This window comes from Eutrigla gurnardus, assembly GCF_963514095.1.
Source record: "Eutrigla gurnardus genome assembly, chromosome: 19".
In the NCBI taxonomy this organism is placed as follows: Eukaryota; Metazoa; Chordata; class Actinopteri; order Perciformes; family Triglidae; genus Eutrigla; species Eutrigla gurnardus.
The window spans coordinates 4,444,783-4,459,769 of NC_139930.1; the positions used below are offsets into that span (position 1 = coordinate 4,444,783).

The following is a 14,987-nucleotide window of genomic DNA, read 5'->3' on the forward strand; positions in this document are numbered from 1 at the left end:
TTGATGGTATCGAGAACCTCCTGGCTGTCTTGATTCGAGTGGTCTTTTCCAGTTTGCTTCAAGGCAAAGTTAGCAATACTTGGTGAAGATACAGCGCCGAAGAGATGCACCTTCATTCGGTATACTTCTAGTGATTTCCTGATGTCTCCCTCGGGCCACCACAGGAACCTGAGGAAGTCACGGTGATCTTCTTGTACTTTCACTTGGTAGTACATCGCCTCAATGTCAGCCATTATTGCGATCCTTTCCTGACGGAACCGAAGTAGGACGCCCAGAAGTGAGTTTGTAAGATCTGGACCCTGGAGCAGTTCTGTGTTTAGAGATTTCCCTTTGTAGGTTGAGGAGCAATCAAATACTACCCTGAGCTTCTTCTTCCTTTTATGGTAAACCCCATGGTGAGGTATATACCAAACTTTGCCGTCATTTCTTTGGACTTGTTCTTGTGGTACCTTTTCTGCGTAGCCTTTCAGCAGCACATTTTCCATGAAGACCTTGTATTCTTCGGCGTAGGTAGGATTTCTCTTAAATTTCCCAGCCAGGTTTAATATCCGCTGCAGTGCCATGTTATGATTGTTTGGCATGACTAACTCCTTGTCTCGGAAAGGCAGGGGCAAGATGTAATGTCCACTTTCAACCACCTTTGAACTTTGGGCCAGCTCCATAAATCTCCTATCCTCACATGACATCTCTTTCTTCTCCTCAGATTCCTTTTCTGGGAAGTCCTGGTTGTATTGCCTGAGTAGCAGGTCTTTCAGATTTTCCATTGAAATACGATTGACTGTTATTGATGTTCCACATTCATCCATTGCAGATGGAGACTTGAGGGGCCCATTCACCACCCATCCGAAAAGTGTCTTCACAGCATATGGTCCATTACTCTGGCTGTTGATTATCTGCCAGGGTTCCAGCGCTTTAGGAACATTCATTCCTATCAACATCCCAATATCAGCATCAATCTCTTCCACTTGGATTCCACAAAGGTAAGGCCATTTTCTCAGTTCTGATTGGGTAAGTAAGTTCTCCTTTGAAACAGGGATTTTAGCTTGTGTGTAAACTTCAGGTAAGTTAATAAATTTATCTCCATTTAGATTGCCGACTTCCAGTCCTGTGATCTCATAGCTCCTCACACGGTTTACCTGTCCCATTGTCTGCAGCATAATGTCAGTTTTGCGTCCTTTCACATTTAGTTGGTTCATGAGCTTTTCGGTACAAAATGTGGCCGAGCTCCCCGGATCAAGAAAAGCGTAAGTTTGAATATACTTGCTTCCTTTTGCAGCTTTAACTTGAACCGGGACAATAGCGAGAGCACATTCTTTTCCGGCCCCTGTTACAACATCAGCTGACACTTGAACACTGTTGATCGATGTTTGCTTTGGTGCTGCAGAATTGCGGTTTTGCAGGGGTTCCTTATTTGAGGTTCTTGCATCGATATGTAGCAGGGTTGGATGTTTCCTTTGACATGTCTGGCAGTCTAGTTTCTTATTACAGTCTTTGCTCATGTGACCCTTTTTTAAGCAACCAAAACAATATCCATTGATCTTCAAGAATTCAACCTTTTCATTGTGTAACTGTGATTTGAATTTGAAGCAGTCCTGTAATGCATGATTGCCTTCGCAGAAACAGCAGACAGCTGAAGCAGCAGTATTAAAGTTGTTGTGTTGTTGCCCTTTAAATGCATGCTGTTTAGTGTCTTGTTCTACAGGTGCTGCCACTGCTGTCACAAATGTACTTCTGCTTTTAGGTGCCCTTATTTCAGTGCTCTTGTTTTTGGGGAATATCCTTTGAGCAGGAGTTGGGTCTTTAATATCTCCAAACGCTGGGTGCAGTAAGATGTTGGACTGATTTTCAATGAATTCAACCAGATGTCTGAATTTGGCTCGAATGTTTCTTTTTTGAAATTCTTCATATGCCTTTGACCGCCATCTCTCTCTGAGCTTGTAAGGAAGCTTGGATACAATCAGTTTTAAGGTCGATGTAACATCCAGTTCATCCATGTACTCCAGGTCCTGCATGGCATTGTGGCATTCCCTCAAGTATAAAGCATATGCCTGAAGAGCTTTGCCATCATCTGATTTGATAGCTGTCCAGCTTAGTGCTTTTTCCAGGTAAGCATTTGCAATCTTCATCTCATCACCAAAATGTTTTTCCAATAGTTGCATTGCTTCGGGATATCCTCTTTGTGCATCCATGTACATACAGCTACGCACAAGGTCTTTGGCCTGACCTGAAGTAAACTGCTCAAGAAAGTAGAGCCTGTCCTGGGAACTGCTTGTCTTGTCTTCTATTAAGTATTTGAATGCATGCATGAAAGGTTGGTATGATAGTGGATCACCTTTAAACACTGGCACTTCTCTTTTAGGCAGTAGCGATAGATTTTGTTGCATTATCATGAGTTCTGTAATATCCTTTTGACTCTTTACCATTGTGCTGATGTTTGTCTGAGTGATATCACTGGTTGCAGTATTTTCTAGGTGCGGACTTTGAGCACTTGTTGCCACTTTAGTGCTATTCTGAATGTCACCAACCGTCCTCTGTAATGGAGTTTTAGGCAGAGCACCTAACTGAATGAATTCCAGAGCAGATGTGTCATATGTTTCTTCCACATGTTCCTGTTTGCTTGTTTCCTCAAAATATTCATTCATAGCATCACCATAAGAATCTGTCACATTTGGACCTTGGAGTACTTTCATTTTTGCATCCGCTGCCGCAATTTGTGCATCCAGTTCAACTTTTTCCATTTTTGATTTAATGATGGTTTCCTGCAACTGCAAGGTGTGCTTCTCCTTTAATGCAGCTGATTTTGCCTCCAGGGCTGCCTTTTCTGCTGAAGCCATCCGAGCAGCAGAAGAAGTACTTGATGTAGTTGTCCTTTTTGAGACATTTGAAATACTGTCCAGTGGGTCAACCTTTAATTGTGCACTCTGTTCCTTTTTCCATGCCTTAACCTCCTTTGAAAAGTAACTGAAGTTCATCACTCTTGGCTCATACCAGTCCACCAAGTCAATTTGTTTTTCCTCTTGTGTTAAGAGCTCTTGAACAGAATCGTGCACATTATTAAATTCATCCACAGCTTGTTTGAGCAGGTACATACATTTATCAACATCATCAACATTTCCACCTTCAGTCATCAGGGCTTTTGTTTCATTTATTCTCCTTGTGCACACTCCAAGTTTTCCTCTGCGTGTTGCAATTAGAGATTTTAAACGATCCTCCGCTTCCGCGGCCGTTTTAGGCTCAGTCATTGTCCCGTTTAGGTTGACGTTTTATTTATTGATTTGCTTTTATTAGATCGCGTCTCCTGTGTTCCTTTATTTTGCTCCGTTCGCCTTCACCGCGTCCGCGGGATGCGCGTAATTGTTTTGGCACAGAAGGCCTGTTACACCTTTCTTCAGTTATCACATCAGAACATCTTAACCAGACATTTCACAGAACGAAGCTTCAGACGCGGATCTCATCCGCACATCCATATCCACAAGCACGGCGGCTTATCCACTGTTTGGTTTACTCACTCAGGTATCCGAACGAGCCGAGCGCGCCCGTCCTCATTTCCTTTGTCCTCTCCAAAAGTTTGTCAGACTTGCGTAGTTTTCTGACGATGAAACGACAAGTCCTTTTCCTACCGTTGTTTCCTTTTAGACACAGATTGTCCGACACACATTTCGTTTGAAGCACGCACAGAGAGTGTTGTCTTGATTTCTCATATTTATTTAAAACAATAATCTCCGGTTGACTTTCCAGGAAAAATAAGAAATAACAAAAGAAAAATGTCGCTATTTATGCGACCAAGATCACTTCTAACGTTACAAACAATGACTTAGTACCAGTTAAACAAAGCAGTCGATCTAGATGTGATAAATGTACTAAAATGCGGTCAGAAAACTGTTTGCTCTGTATCTCTCCTCACCTGAACAAAGGAACTATGCCTCCCTTATAAGGACATTAACTGGATCAGAGCAGGACCTGGACCGACACATAATTGGCTGGTGAAACACAGGTAACAATCACCACACAATAAATAATAGTCCAGAATCTAACTTAGGTACGTATTTCATTAATTTTATAATTCATAATTTTAGCCATAACTCGAAACAAAGTTACTTTAAAAGTAATATAAACCAAAATGCTCTAAATGGCTCCAACAACATGTGTAAACAAGACAAATGCTCCAAAACTACATAGTTACGTTTAAATATATATGATGAAATTGGTACAAAACAAAAAAATGAGTACTTTGTTATGTTTAGGCAACAAATCTTCTTGGTTTAAACTGGACAGGAACAGCACTGGGACTGAAGCCCTGGGTCTTTTGAGCGTTCCCCCACCCTGACCTCCTCCTGATGTCGACTTCAGTGGACTCATCTGAAACCTGTTTGTGATAAGTCAAGAGCAGATGTAATCCACGAGAAAATATGTTTCAGTTGAAAAAATATTCCCAATGTGGGTTTGTTTCGTGGGAATTTTATTTTTAGGAGACCATGTTGATTGATACACTAGGCAGCAACCTCCGGTTCTGAAAAGTGAACCTAAATTTTCATTCTTTCCTTCTGCTGGAGACACCTCCTCTGGTTGCAAAGTCAGATTACATTGACGTCTATGATGACCCTTCTCTTTATATATTATTTCAGTAAACATTGTTAACATTTATGGTCTCAACAACATGACGTTCATTGAGTACATTATGGTCCCAGAACCAGAGGTTGTCGCCTGGTCTCAGCCTGTCAACATATGCTTGTTACAGCCATAGTGTCTTTGCAAAATAAACTTCCATCTTCACAGGAAGTTAGGTTTAGGTCAATAGCATTGTTGATGTTAACTTGGCTGACTCATGATTCACGTTAACGACACTTACATATGTCTCCTGGTTGAAAGTCCTGGGTTTGTTGCACCCCGTGTGGACCATATCGCTCTTCATACTACATCAGTTGCTCTACCCATAATGGGTAGAGCAGGGTGCAATTTTTTTTTTTTATTTCCTCTCATCTAACCATTGATGATTCAATTTAAGTGCAACAAAATTTGCCTTATCAGTAGATGTACGTCTGAGGAGGACTAGTAGAAAAGAGTATTTACAAAACGAGCAAGTGAAGCTACGAAAGAGATAACGTGATGAGACAAGAGACAGAGGTAGAGAGAGGTGGGTCGAATCTTTTTTCTCTCCTTTTCTAATTCATTAATCTTCATTAATGTTAACAGCCCACCTAACAAACACACAAACACGTCCAGGGTCGTACTGAGGATTGGCAGAATGGATGCTGGCAGCTGCCTCACAGAGCAGAGCTCACTGGGAGCCGAGCAAACATCTGCTGTGTGTGTGTGTGTGTGTGTGTGTGTGTGTGTGTGTGTGTGTGTGTGTGTGTGTGTGTGTGTGTGTGTGTGTGTCAGAGGTGGGTTGTTAACATGCAAATAAAGCAATTAAAATTCATGCAATTCACACATGCACACACAAACAAACAAATACACACAGAGACACATGGGACATACACACTCACAAACAGTGAAATCCTACCTTTTTCAGTCAAAAATAGAAAGACTCAGACAATAAGATGCTCCTCTCGGTTGATTTCAGGTCAGATTTGCAGTCACATTTTGTACCTCGCTGTGAGGAGACACACAAACACGATGAAACATAATGCTGCTTTCACATCATATCTCTGTGACGCCTCCTGATAACAGCTGGTAGACTGTTTTAAACTGTAGTTTCAAATTCCTGAGGTGAATGCTTGGCCATAGTATGATTGCAAAGATCAAAGTCTGGAGTTTTTTTTCAGTTTGTTTTTCTTATGCCATCGCAGTTGAATTGGCAAGATAAATATACATACTGTATATACTCATGGGAAATAAGACTGAAATGCAACATTCACCTTTCACTTCTGTCCGGGGGCCCTCCATTTCTAAGCATCCAATCCAGGAATGTTTTTCCGCTCGATGAGTTGACTTATTATTTACTGTCTCTTTCAGAGCATCAAGGTGTCATGGCAGCCGCCGCCGCGTGGTACCCAGAACGGTGTCATCTCCGCCTACAAGATAAAATACAGGAAGACTGGACGCCGTGGAGACCAGGAGGCCATTGAACCCAACAACTTCTGGTATCTCTTCACAGGTGAGACTTTAACATTAAATGTGAGGAAACTGGACTCTTTTTTTGGGGGGGTCACAATCAGATTATGATTATAACTTCAAAAAAATTATCTTGATTCTAAAACTTGGTTTGATTTTTAGCGGATTGTGGTTTATAATGTCTGAAGATGTTGGTGGGTAACACAGCAGCAGCTTGTGTCTGTTTTCTTTGTTCTCTTCAGTGGAAGAAAACTGCATTTGCATGAGTTTAAATCTGTGTGTGTGTGTGTGTGTGTCAGCATTCAAACTGCCACCAGCTATTATTTCAATTTGAGGTTTACGGGATTTGAATGAAACTGATCTACCTTTTCATTATTTCCCACTGATGGTTATCTTCATCTGTCCGTCGGTGCAGGAACTCATTCCCCGGTGGCAGGTGTTTGTGTGCGTGCGTGTTGAGTCGGATCGACCCGCTGCAAGCCCGGCTGTCAGCTGTAATCACTCCTTTACACTGTCTCGGAATAACAAACTGCATTTCAATAAATAACACGACAAATTGCGGCTTCGCTGAGGAGACTGGAGGACGACACATTAAACCTTTATTAGCACTTTAATTCACACTTCACGTCGCACTGAAGTGACGAAGGTAATAGCGTCTCCAATTAAACCCGTCCGTTTGTTTGCTCTCGAGCTTGTTAATTCAACAAACACTGGAAGTCGGTGTTGAGCAAGGCGACAATTAATTCCCCGCACCCACTTTGTTTGGACCGATCCGACAGCAACTTACAGGCGAGAAGCATAAAGAACTAACAGCGTGTTGCCAAGTAGCTTTTGTAGAAATTGGGACAGTTATTCATAATGGTTGCGCTTTGTTGTGGAACCTGGCTGATGCGAAACAGGTGGAATAACGACAATTCGGTCCTGTTGCTTTTGTGAACTAAGGAGTGATGAAGCACGTGGTAGGATGAATGTGTAAACACATGATTAAGGGTGTTTCCAGTTATGGCTGGAAGTGATGGGACTGGAGCGTGTGCAAACAGATTATTCCTCCATGAAGTAGGTGGGTCAAGCTTTGTTCAGCCTAAATGCAAAGGGAAGATTTTGATTTCAAAGTTGATGCGATGATGCAAATGCATGCAGTGATGCAAATGGAATAACGCAAATGCAATGAGGCAAATGCAATCAAGCAAATGCTATGACAAATGCATTGACGCAAATGTCCTGAAGCAAATTATGCGAATAGGTGAAATTTGCATCATTCATGTGAGTTGAAATATTTCAACCTGAGCGCGCCCTATATATATATATATATGCACAGATCATTATTGTTAAATTACTCCGGGCTCAACACTCAACACCAACTTTTGGGTACTGAAATGTCATTGTATGAAAATATGATTGACATTTTTTGTCACCTTACATTTTGAGTAATGAAGACACACTGCCGTTATAAGACAGTGTGATAATGAAAACCTTGTGAATGCTGGTGTTCATCAGCCTGTCACCGGGTGACAGCTTTGCAGCCTCCACCTCATTATCTTGCCCGTTGCCTGCTCATACGGCTTCACACAGTTGAACAACTTAATTTGCTTCGCCATTGTCTCTAAAGCAGATTATTTTGTGCACATAAGTAAATGCACAAACGCACATGCTGTCTTGTCTGGTTCTGGTTCTGACTTTCATAGTAATATTTCGATAAATATATATAAACTATGAATGAAACAACAAAATATATTAATACTATATTTATTTTGATGAATATGTGTTTCTGTTTGCTGTAATTGTTTTATGTTAAAAAGTTATTGCCACTCATGGCAACCAATGGCCACAAATTAAAAAATTCTCAAAATGGATGTCAATGGCAAGCTGCCAACCAACTGTAGAGCACTTTCACATTTGCTCACGATTGCATTATAACTTTGACTCAAAACTCAAAGTTTAGGACTTGGGACTTGAGGAAGGACATGAGTTAGGATTTGACTGTGGACTTGATGTGGAGCTTACTTACAATTGACTTGGGACTGGATTGAAATTTGTGTTCAAAGAATTACTTGTGACCTTCAAAACAAGACTTGGTCCTACCTCTGTCTAAACCTGATCCAGTCTGATGTCTGCTGAATGTTTTATCAGGTTCCTAATGTTTCAGCTCACAGCCAGTGTGTGGTGAACAGCATTATAAGCTCTGTGATTGAATTCAGTGAGTTGTAGTTCTCCCCCTGCAGTTTTCACACCCACAGGCTTGTTCCCTTGACTCACTTTTTTTCCTCAAGTACAAAAACAACACAGTTGTTCATATTTCATCTAAGCTTTAAAGTGCTCCTTGTCCACAAATGCATGGATATTTTTATAAATAGATATCTTTATGTGTTTGGGACTTTCGTACACCCAAACAACATTGTAGCTCACATAAAACAGAGCTTTTGTAAAACTCCAGCCGGGGTGAAGATTTCTTCTAAATGTATGTTCTGTGTTGATGTGTAGATGAAAAAAATGAACATTTGGGCTCATAAAGAGTGTGTGAGACTTTTTACATGTTTACACATAAATGCGCTGTCAACGCTACTTTTCCAATATACTGACAAACAGAGGCATCAGAACGTATAACATGCTCTTATTCCTCCGGTTCTGAGAAGTGAAGCCAAAGCTAAGTGCCTTCAAGCTGCATTCTCTATGCTGGCCATCAGGGGGCGACTCCTCTGGTCGCACAAAGAAGTTTGATTGCATGCAAGTCTATGAGAAAATGACCCTACTTCTCTCTTGGTTAATTATCTCAGTAAACTGTCAATGGGAATTTATGGTCAAGTCTTCTTTCGTCAATTACGGTCCCCTTTAGAGTCAAATAGACCATATGACAGGGTATCACTGAGGGCGTGGCTATCTTGTGAATGACCCAAGTCTGTTGTACACCACAGCTGAAAGAAATTAAAATACTTTTAATAAAATACTGTGAAATAGCCATAAGAAGCAACACATAAATGTAATGGAATACACACATGTAATTAGATCTATCAGCTCTGGATGGGGCAGTGATATTATAATTCCATTAATTTACACATTCACACAGTCAGCTGTCAATTTAGTCTAGATTATGACTTAACCTTCTTTGTGTTTGTGTAATATTATATAAGGATCAACACATCGCCATTTGATCACTGGGCGGGGCATTTATACGAGTTGATCTGTTGAATCAAACCTAATCTGCTCCCGATGAGGATAGTTGTGCAGCATAATCTACCCTGTTACGAAGTGAACAGTGCAGAACCCCTGGAGACCCCAACAATAACTCCTGTGGAACGCCGTAGATTACCACTGTGGATGGGTGCAAATATCTGAGATTGACACTTGAATGTAGCTAAATGTCAGTTATAACAAGGTGCTCTCTCTCTCACTCTCTCTCTCTCTCTCTCTCTCTCTCTCTCTCTCTCTCTCCCTCTCTCCCTCTCTTGCCCTCCAGGTCTAGAGAAGGGCAGCCAGTACAGTTTCCAGGTAGCCGCCATGACAGCCAATGGAACGGGACCAGCCAGTGACTGGTACTCTGCCGAGACTCCGGAGAACGACCTGGATGGTAAGAGAGAGAGAGAGAGAGAGAGAGAGAGAGAGAGAGAAGTGGAAGCAGTGATGTGTACAGCAGCATGTAAATACTTCCACTGTCCCGACACGCACATTAATATTTAAACACTGAGACAGTTAGATCGACGGAAGTCTCACCCTGGGGAAGGAGGGGGGAGGGAGGGGGGAGGGAGGGGGGATGGGGAGGTCAGAAGAAGGAGAAGTACTACTAAGTACTGAGCAATAGTAATAGACATTTTCTTTGTATCATCAAAATATGCAACGAATGAAAGAATTTGAAAAAAAATCTATAGAAACAAACACTTTGAATTGAAACTCAATTAATTAATTAAGAATATAAAATATGTTTCTTTTTTTCTTTTTTTTTCTTTTCAATCAATTCATCAAATGATTATATAGCGGTTATAAATGCTAAATACAGGAAGTTAAACTGTAACCTTATATTAATCATAAATGCGAGAAAATATTTTTTTTAAATGTCTAACACTCGTTACACTTTCTATGACACGTCTGTACTTTAATTATATTTATTCTACAACCATACTTTTAATGCATTTAAATCTGCTTATATCACTTCATAATTATTAGTTAGTAAGAATAATAATCATATAAAGCCTATATGACGACTTATTAAGACTGGACCAGCAATTATGACGTCAATCCTTCATAATTGCTGGTCACTCACTAAAATGTGTTTTTGCAAGAATCATGGTGTTATTTGATTTCAATATTTTAATTCAAATATATATTTTTCAATGCATGTTATAATGCATTACATTTTGATAAAAAATGAGACATGAGAGTACAAAAGAGTATTACAAAACTGTAAATGTATTATAAACATGGGAATTATACTACGACTTGATCCTGAACAAAATATCAGAGAGCAACCCCTCTGAGCAACCCCGAAGTATTATTTAACAAGACATTATAAACTTGTATGTGTTATTGTCAGAAATATGTGTGAGTGCTTTTAAAAGATAAAGATGTAGGAATGGCTAGAGAGAGAGAGAGAGAAACATGCTGGCACCTCTTGGGTTGTCACCTAATGGTTCCTAGCAGAATAATTAGAAAAACTGACCTCGGGCTGAATCTCAGTTGGAGGACGTCCTGGTCAGCAGGAAGCAGCCGAGATCAAGAAAACAAACACATCCATGCTAACTGTGTTTGCAGGCCGGGACACAGGGAGACGCAAATCTCATTTCAATGGATTATCACTCAATAAAGTGATATGAAGCGTCTCCCCCTGAGGCCAGAGAGCCCACTAATCTGATCCAATCTGATGCTGAAATAACACAAAGTGTCAGGGCTCATTAGGGCTTAATACACTGCTAACAGGGTTAGCATCTGTTAGCCAAGGCTGATCTAAGTACCTGCTACCGCTGCTGCTAACGGGGTGAGCTGCAGGGCCGCCGGTGCTGGAGATCAGGACTTCTTCTGTGTGATGTGTCACCTTTCGTGTCTTTGCAGAGAGTCAGGTCCCCGACCAGCCCAGCTCTCTACACGTCAGGCCGCTGCCCAACAGCATCATCATGTCCTGGACTCCGCCCCTCAGCCCAAACATCCTCGTTCGGGGTTACATCATCGGCTACGGAGTGGGGAGTCCCTACGCCGAGACGGTCCGAGTGGACAGCAAGCAGAGATACTACTCCATCGAAAACCTAGGTGAGGAGGGGGTGGGAGGTGACGGGGGGATGGAACCGGTCTTTAGCTGTGTCCCAATTCAGCGGTGGCATCCCTCAGGGTCTTCATAAGACGTGGCCGACGTAGACCGCGAAGGTCACGTTGTTTGACTACCTTGAAGTCAGCGAGTGGTCACTGAGATGAGACTGTCTGGTCGACAGAGGATTTCCTGTTTGAGTGACCACCTGTTCCTGGCCCCACCCTTTGCCGCTCCTATCAACTAGCAACCACTTTTGGATGACAAAAAAAAGCATAGAAGGGATCTGCATCTGCATCTGCCGCTGCTGATGTTGGTTCAAATCAATGTCGCCATTCAAATCCATGTCGCCAGCCCGCAATGAATCTTGGTTCTAGGTTGGGCTGTGAAGGATCCATCAGCCGAATCCTCTTAATCTGGAAAAGGAGGCTGCATTTGAAGGCATGTTTGAAATGTGATGCATTCAGGGGTGGGAAGGGTGGGCGCTGAATAGCGACACAGCTTTTGTCTTTGTGATAAGCTAACTACTAACCTCTTTTTCTATATACATGTGTCTTTTCAGCACCGAAATAATACATCATTCCATGAGTTTACCTTTCCAACGTACTTATCAACGCCAAATATTTAATACCCCCCCCCCCCCCCCCCATAAATCCAGCTGCTCCTGCCGACAAAGTGCCAATATTGACACAGCACCTTCCTGTTCCAGCAATTCATTACAATGATGAAATCCCTGTTTAATTACCATCAATAATTTAAAGAAATGTAATAAGAAAGCAGCTTGAGGTGGAAATCTAATTGTGAAAGGAGGAACGAGGGAAGACTTCCTCCCCAGCGACCGCGACAAGCGATCTGCATGCACAAAAAGACAATAACAAATCGGGTGGAGTTTTACGCACGGATGAAAATTCCTGTCTCAGGTCTCGTAAGGAGGAGTAATGGAAAAATAAAAATCCAGCCGCTGCATTGCACGCACACATGGGAGCGAGCGCACATATGTACATGTCATTTATAATTCATAGTGATTATTAATTCATGCAGCTGGCGTCTGGGGAGCGGAGCGGGCGTGTTTGTTTAACTGATGTGAGTGTTGGACGCTACATGGAGAGAACAGCATCATCACATGAAGACGAGCCGCAGAATGACAAGCAGCTCACATGTCTTACCTTTACACCTCCAGGAAATAACCTTCTCTGTTTCACATTGCATTCTTAAACTTCAACGTCAGTCATAAACCAGGTCTAAGTGTTTGACTGCTAATGTCCACTACACGACTCCAGATATGTTATGGGAATACGTATGATGCTGGTTTTTAATGCTGCTGATGTGATGAATGAAGCCCAGCAGGTTCATAGTGAAGTCAAAGTAAAACTTGGTTAACGTTTGACCTTTCTTTAGAATTGTCCCCGGAATAACAACTAAATAATGTATCGCCGAAGCATTTAGTTCAAGAGTTCATGAATACATTTCATGTCAGTCTCCATCTTGCAAAAACCCACACTGCAACATGGTTAACATTGTGAAACGTTATAACAACATAATGTTACAATGAAATCTAACATCATAATGTAACAAGGTAACTAGTGTAAATCAAAAACATCCACCTTTAGCAGACATTCTTATGTAATGTAACTAAACAAGCACAGCTAGCCAATTAACAGCGTAACGATGAAACAGCATCACAATGTTGTTACAGTGTAACATAACAGCGTAACAATGTTACAGCATACGGTAACAATGTAACAGTGTTTACAATGTAAATGGTAAACAACAACCACCCTACACTACAAAGACACTGTTGTGTAAATATTCTTTTATAGGATTTTAATGATTGCTGATATGAGACATGAAGCGCAGCACGTTGATTGTAGAGTAAACCTCCCTTACATATTGAACTTTCTTTGAATTTGTCCTAACTTTAACATTGAAATAAAAGCACATGGAAGGGAAAACAATTCAAGTGTAAGAAAGCAAATGTTCACAAGAGTAAGATGTGTTTGCTTGTATTTGCTGAATGTCATAATAACTAACTCTCTGTGCCTGTCTCCCCTTTCTCCTGTCTCCCTGTCTACCTCAGAGCCCAGCTCACACTACGTGATTTCCCTGAAGGCGTTCAACAATGCTGGCGAGGGCGTCCCTCTGTACGAGAGCGCTGTCACTCGATCGCTGACAGGTACGACCCCATGCTGATAATCACAGTAATCCTGCGTTTGCAGCACAACGTACAACATGATGTGTGCGTAGCAGACCGTAATAACAGCTTCCATATCCGTAAGATGATTAGAGCACTGTGACTGCTGGGAGTTTGATGGTGATGTGACCGGAGCACTTGGATTAGTCCTAGTGACATTTAAGTACAACCCGGGCCCTGTTGGCATTAAAGTGTGTCCCTAGATGCCCCACAGTGATCGGAGCGCAATCTGCCCTGGTGATCTGATCACCCAAAAGTAAACAGGGTCATAGTGTATCAGTGACAGCCGTATCAAACCTGATGCTAACGGCATTACTATGAGTAGCAGGCCTACTTGTAGCAGCAGAGCGGGGTAGTAGTAGCATTACTAGTTAAAACAGTTGTAGAAATGGTGCCCTGCCCTGTCCTCCTCCCCAGACACAATCTCACCGCAGTGCGTGAAATCGTCCAAGTAGAAATCTTCTGATTCGTGTACATGGACACAGACTTTTCTTTTTTTTTTTTCATGGCGCTCAGCATGACAAAGTATCGTTCATGCCTGCACCTTGTTTTCTTTCAGTCGGAAGACATTACACAACAAAAAAACAACACTTTGCGACACGTGGGGGACAAACACTGGTCTCATGGTTGAAAGTGTTATGTCCATCCCTCCACCATGTTGACTTTCTCAACACTTAAAGCTACGTCGCTAGCTCTGGCCATTAAATAACCACACGGGTGGCTTCATATCGTGTGGCTGAGTTGCTGTCGTTCCCAATCACTTCCACTTTGTTCTAATCCCACTGACAGTTGACTGTGGAATATTTAGGAGTGAGGACATTTCATGACTGGACTTGTTGCACAGGTGGCATCCTATACAGTACCACACTGGAATTCACTGAGCTCCTGAGAGCGACCCATTCTTTCACACATGTTTGTAGAAACAGTCTGCATGCAGAGGTGCTGCTTTTATACACCTGTGGCCATGGAAGTGATTGGAACACCTGATTTATATTATGTGGATGGCTGAGTGAATAATTTTGACAATATAGTGTGTGTGTGTATATACTGTATATATATATATATATATAGACACACAATTATATATGATAAATTACTAGCATGTTATGAAGCTGCTGCCGGAGCGCACACTGAAAATAAGTCTGAAGCACTAATTAAAGGAGACATATTATGCTCATTTCTGCTTGTTGACATGGGTCTTTGATGTCTGAATGGAATGATAGTAACATGCTTTGGTCGAAAAAACCCAAGGATTGAGCACAGCAGGGTTCTCAACATACCAGTTTCACAGCCCTGCTTTCAGCGGCCGGATTCAGTGACTTTCCCTTTAAATGCTAATGAGCTACTGCGTGCGCCGCCCAAACGGTCTTGGCACCGCCCACCTCTTCCTGCCGGGCGTAAGACGTGAGGACGCCATTTTGTAACCATAACAACGGTTGATTCGGGGGAGAAATGGCTGCCGGACTCGCCACCGAGAATCCTGCCCGTATACAGGCAATCGAACCGGGC

The 14,987-nt window shown here is 41.9% G+C and overlaps 2 protein-coding genes across 2 annotated transcripts in view; one reads left to right on the plus strand and one right to left on the minus strand.

Annotated features, from left to right (window-relative positions):
• LOC311029323 (uncharacterized protein) overlaps positions 1-14,987 on the minus strand; it is a 482,663-nt gene that overhangs the window by 211,833 nt on the left and 255,843 nt on the right. The window lies entirely within an intron of this gene.
• Positions 1-14,987, plus strand: part of dcc (DCC netrin 1 receptor) — a gene marked incomplete at its 5' end in the record, with an annotated part of 283,130 nt that overhangs the window by 180,416 nt on the left and 87,727 nt on the right. Inside the window, 4 exons of the mRNA XM_084035956.1 lie at positions 5,959-6,100; positions 9,512-9,622; positions 11,098-11,292; positions 13,365-13,460. Coding sequence (XP_083892082.1) covers positions 5,959-6,100; positions 9,512-9,622; positions 11,098-11,292; positions 13,365-13,460 — 544 coding nt within the window. The remainder of the gene's footprint in view (positions 1-5,958; positions 6,101-9,511; positions 9,623-11,097; positions 11,293-13,364; positions 13,461-14,987) is intronic.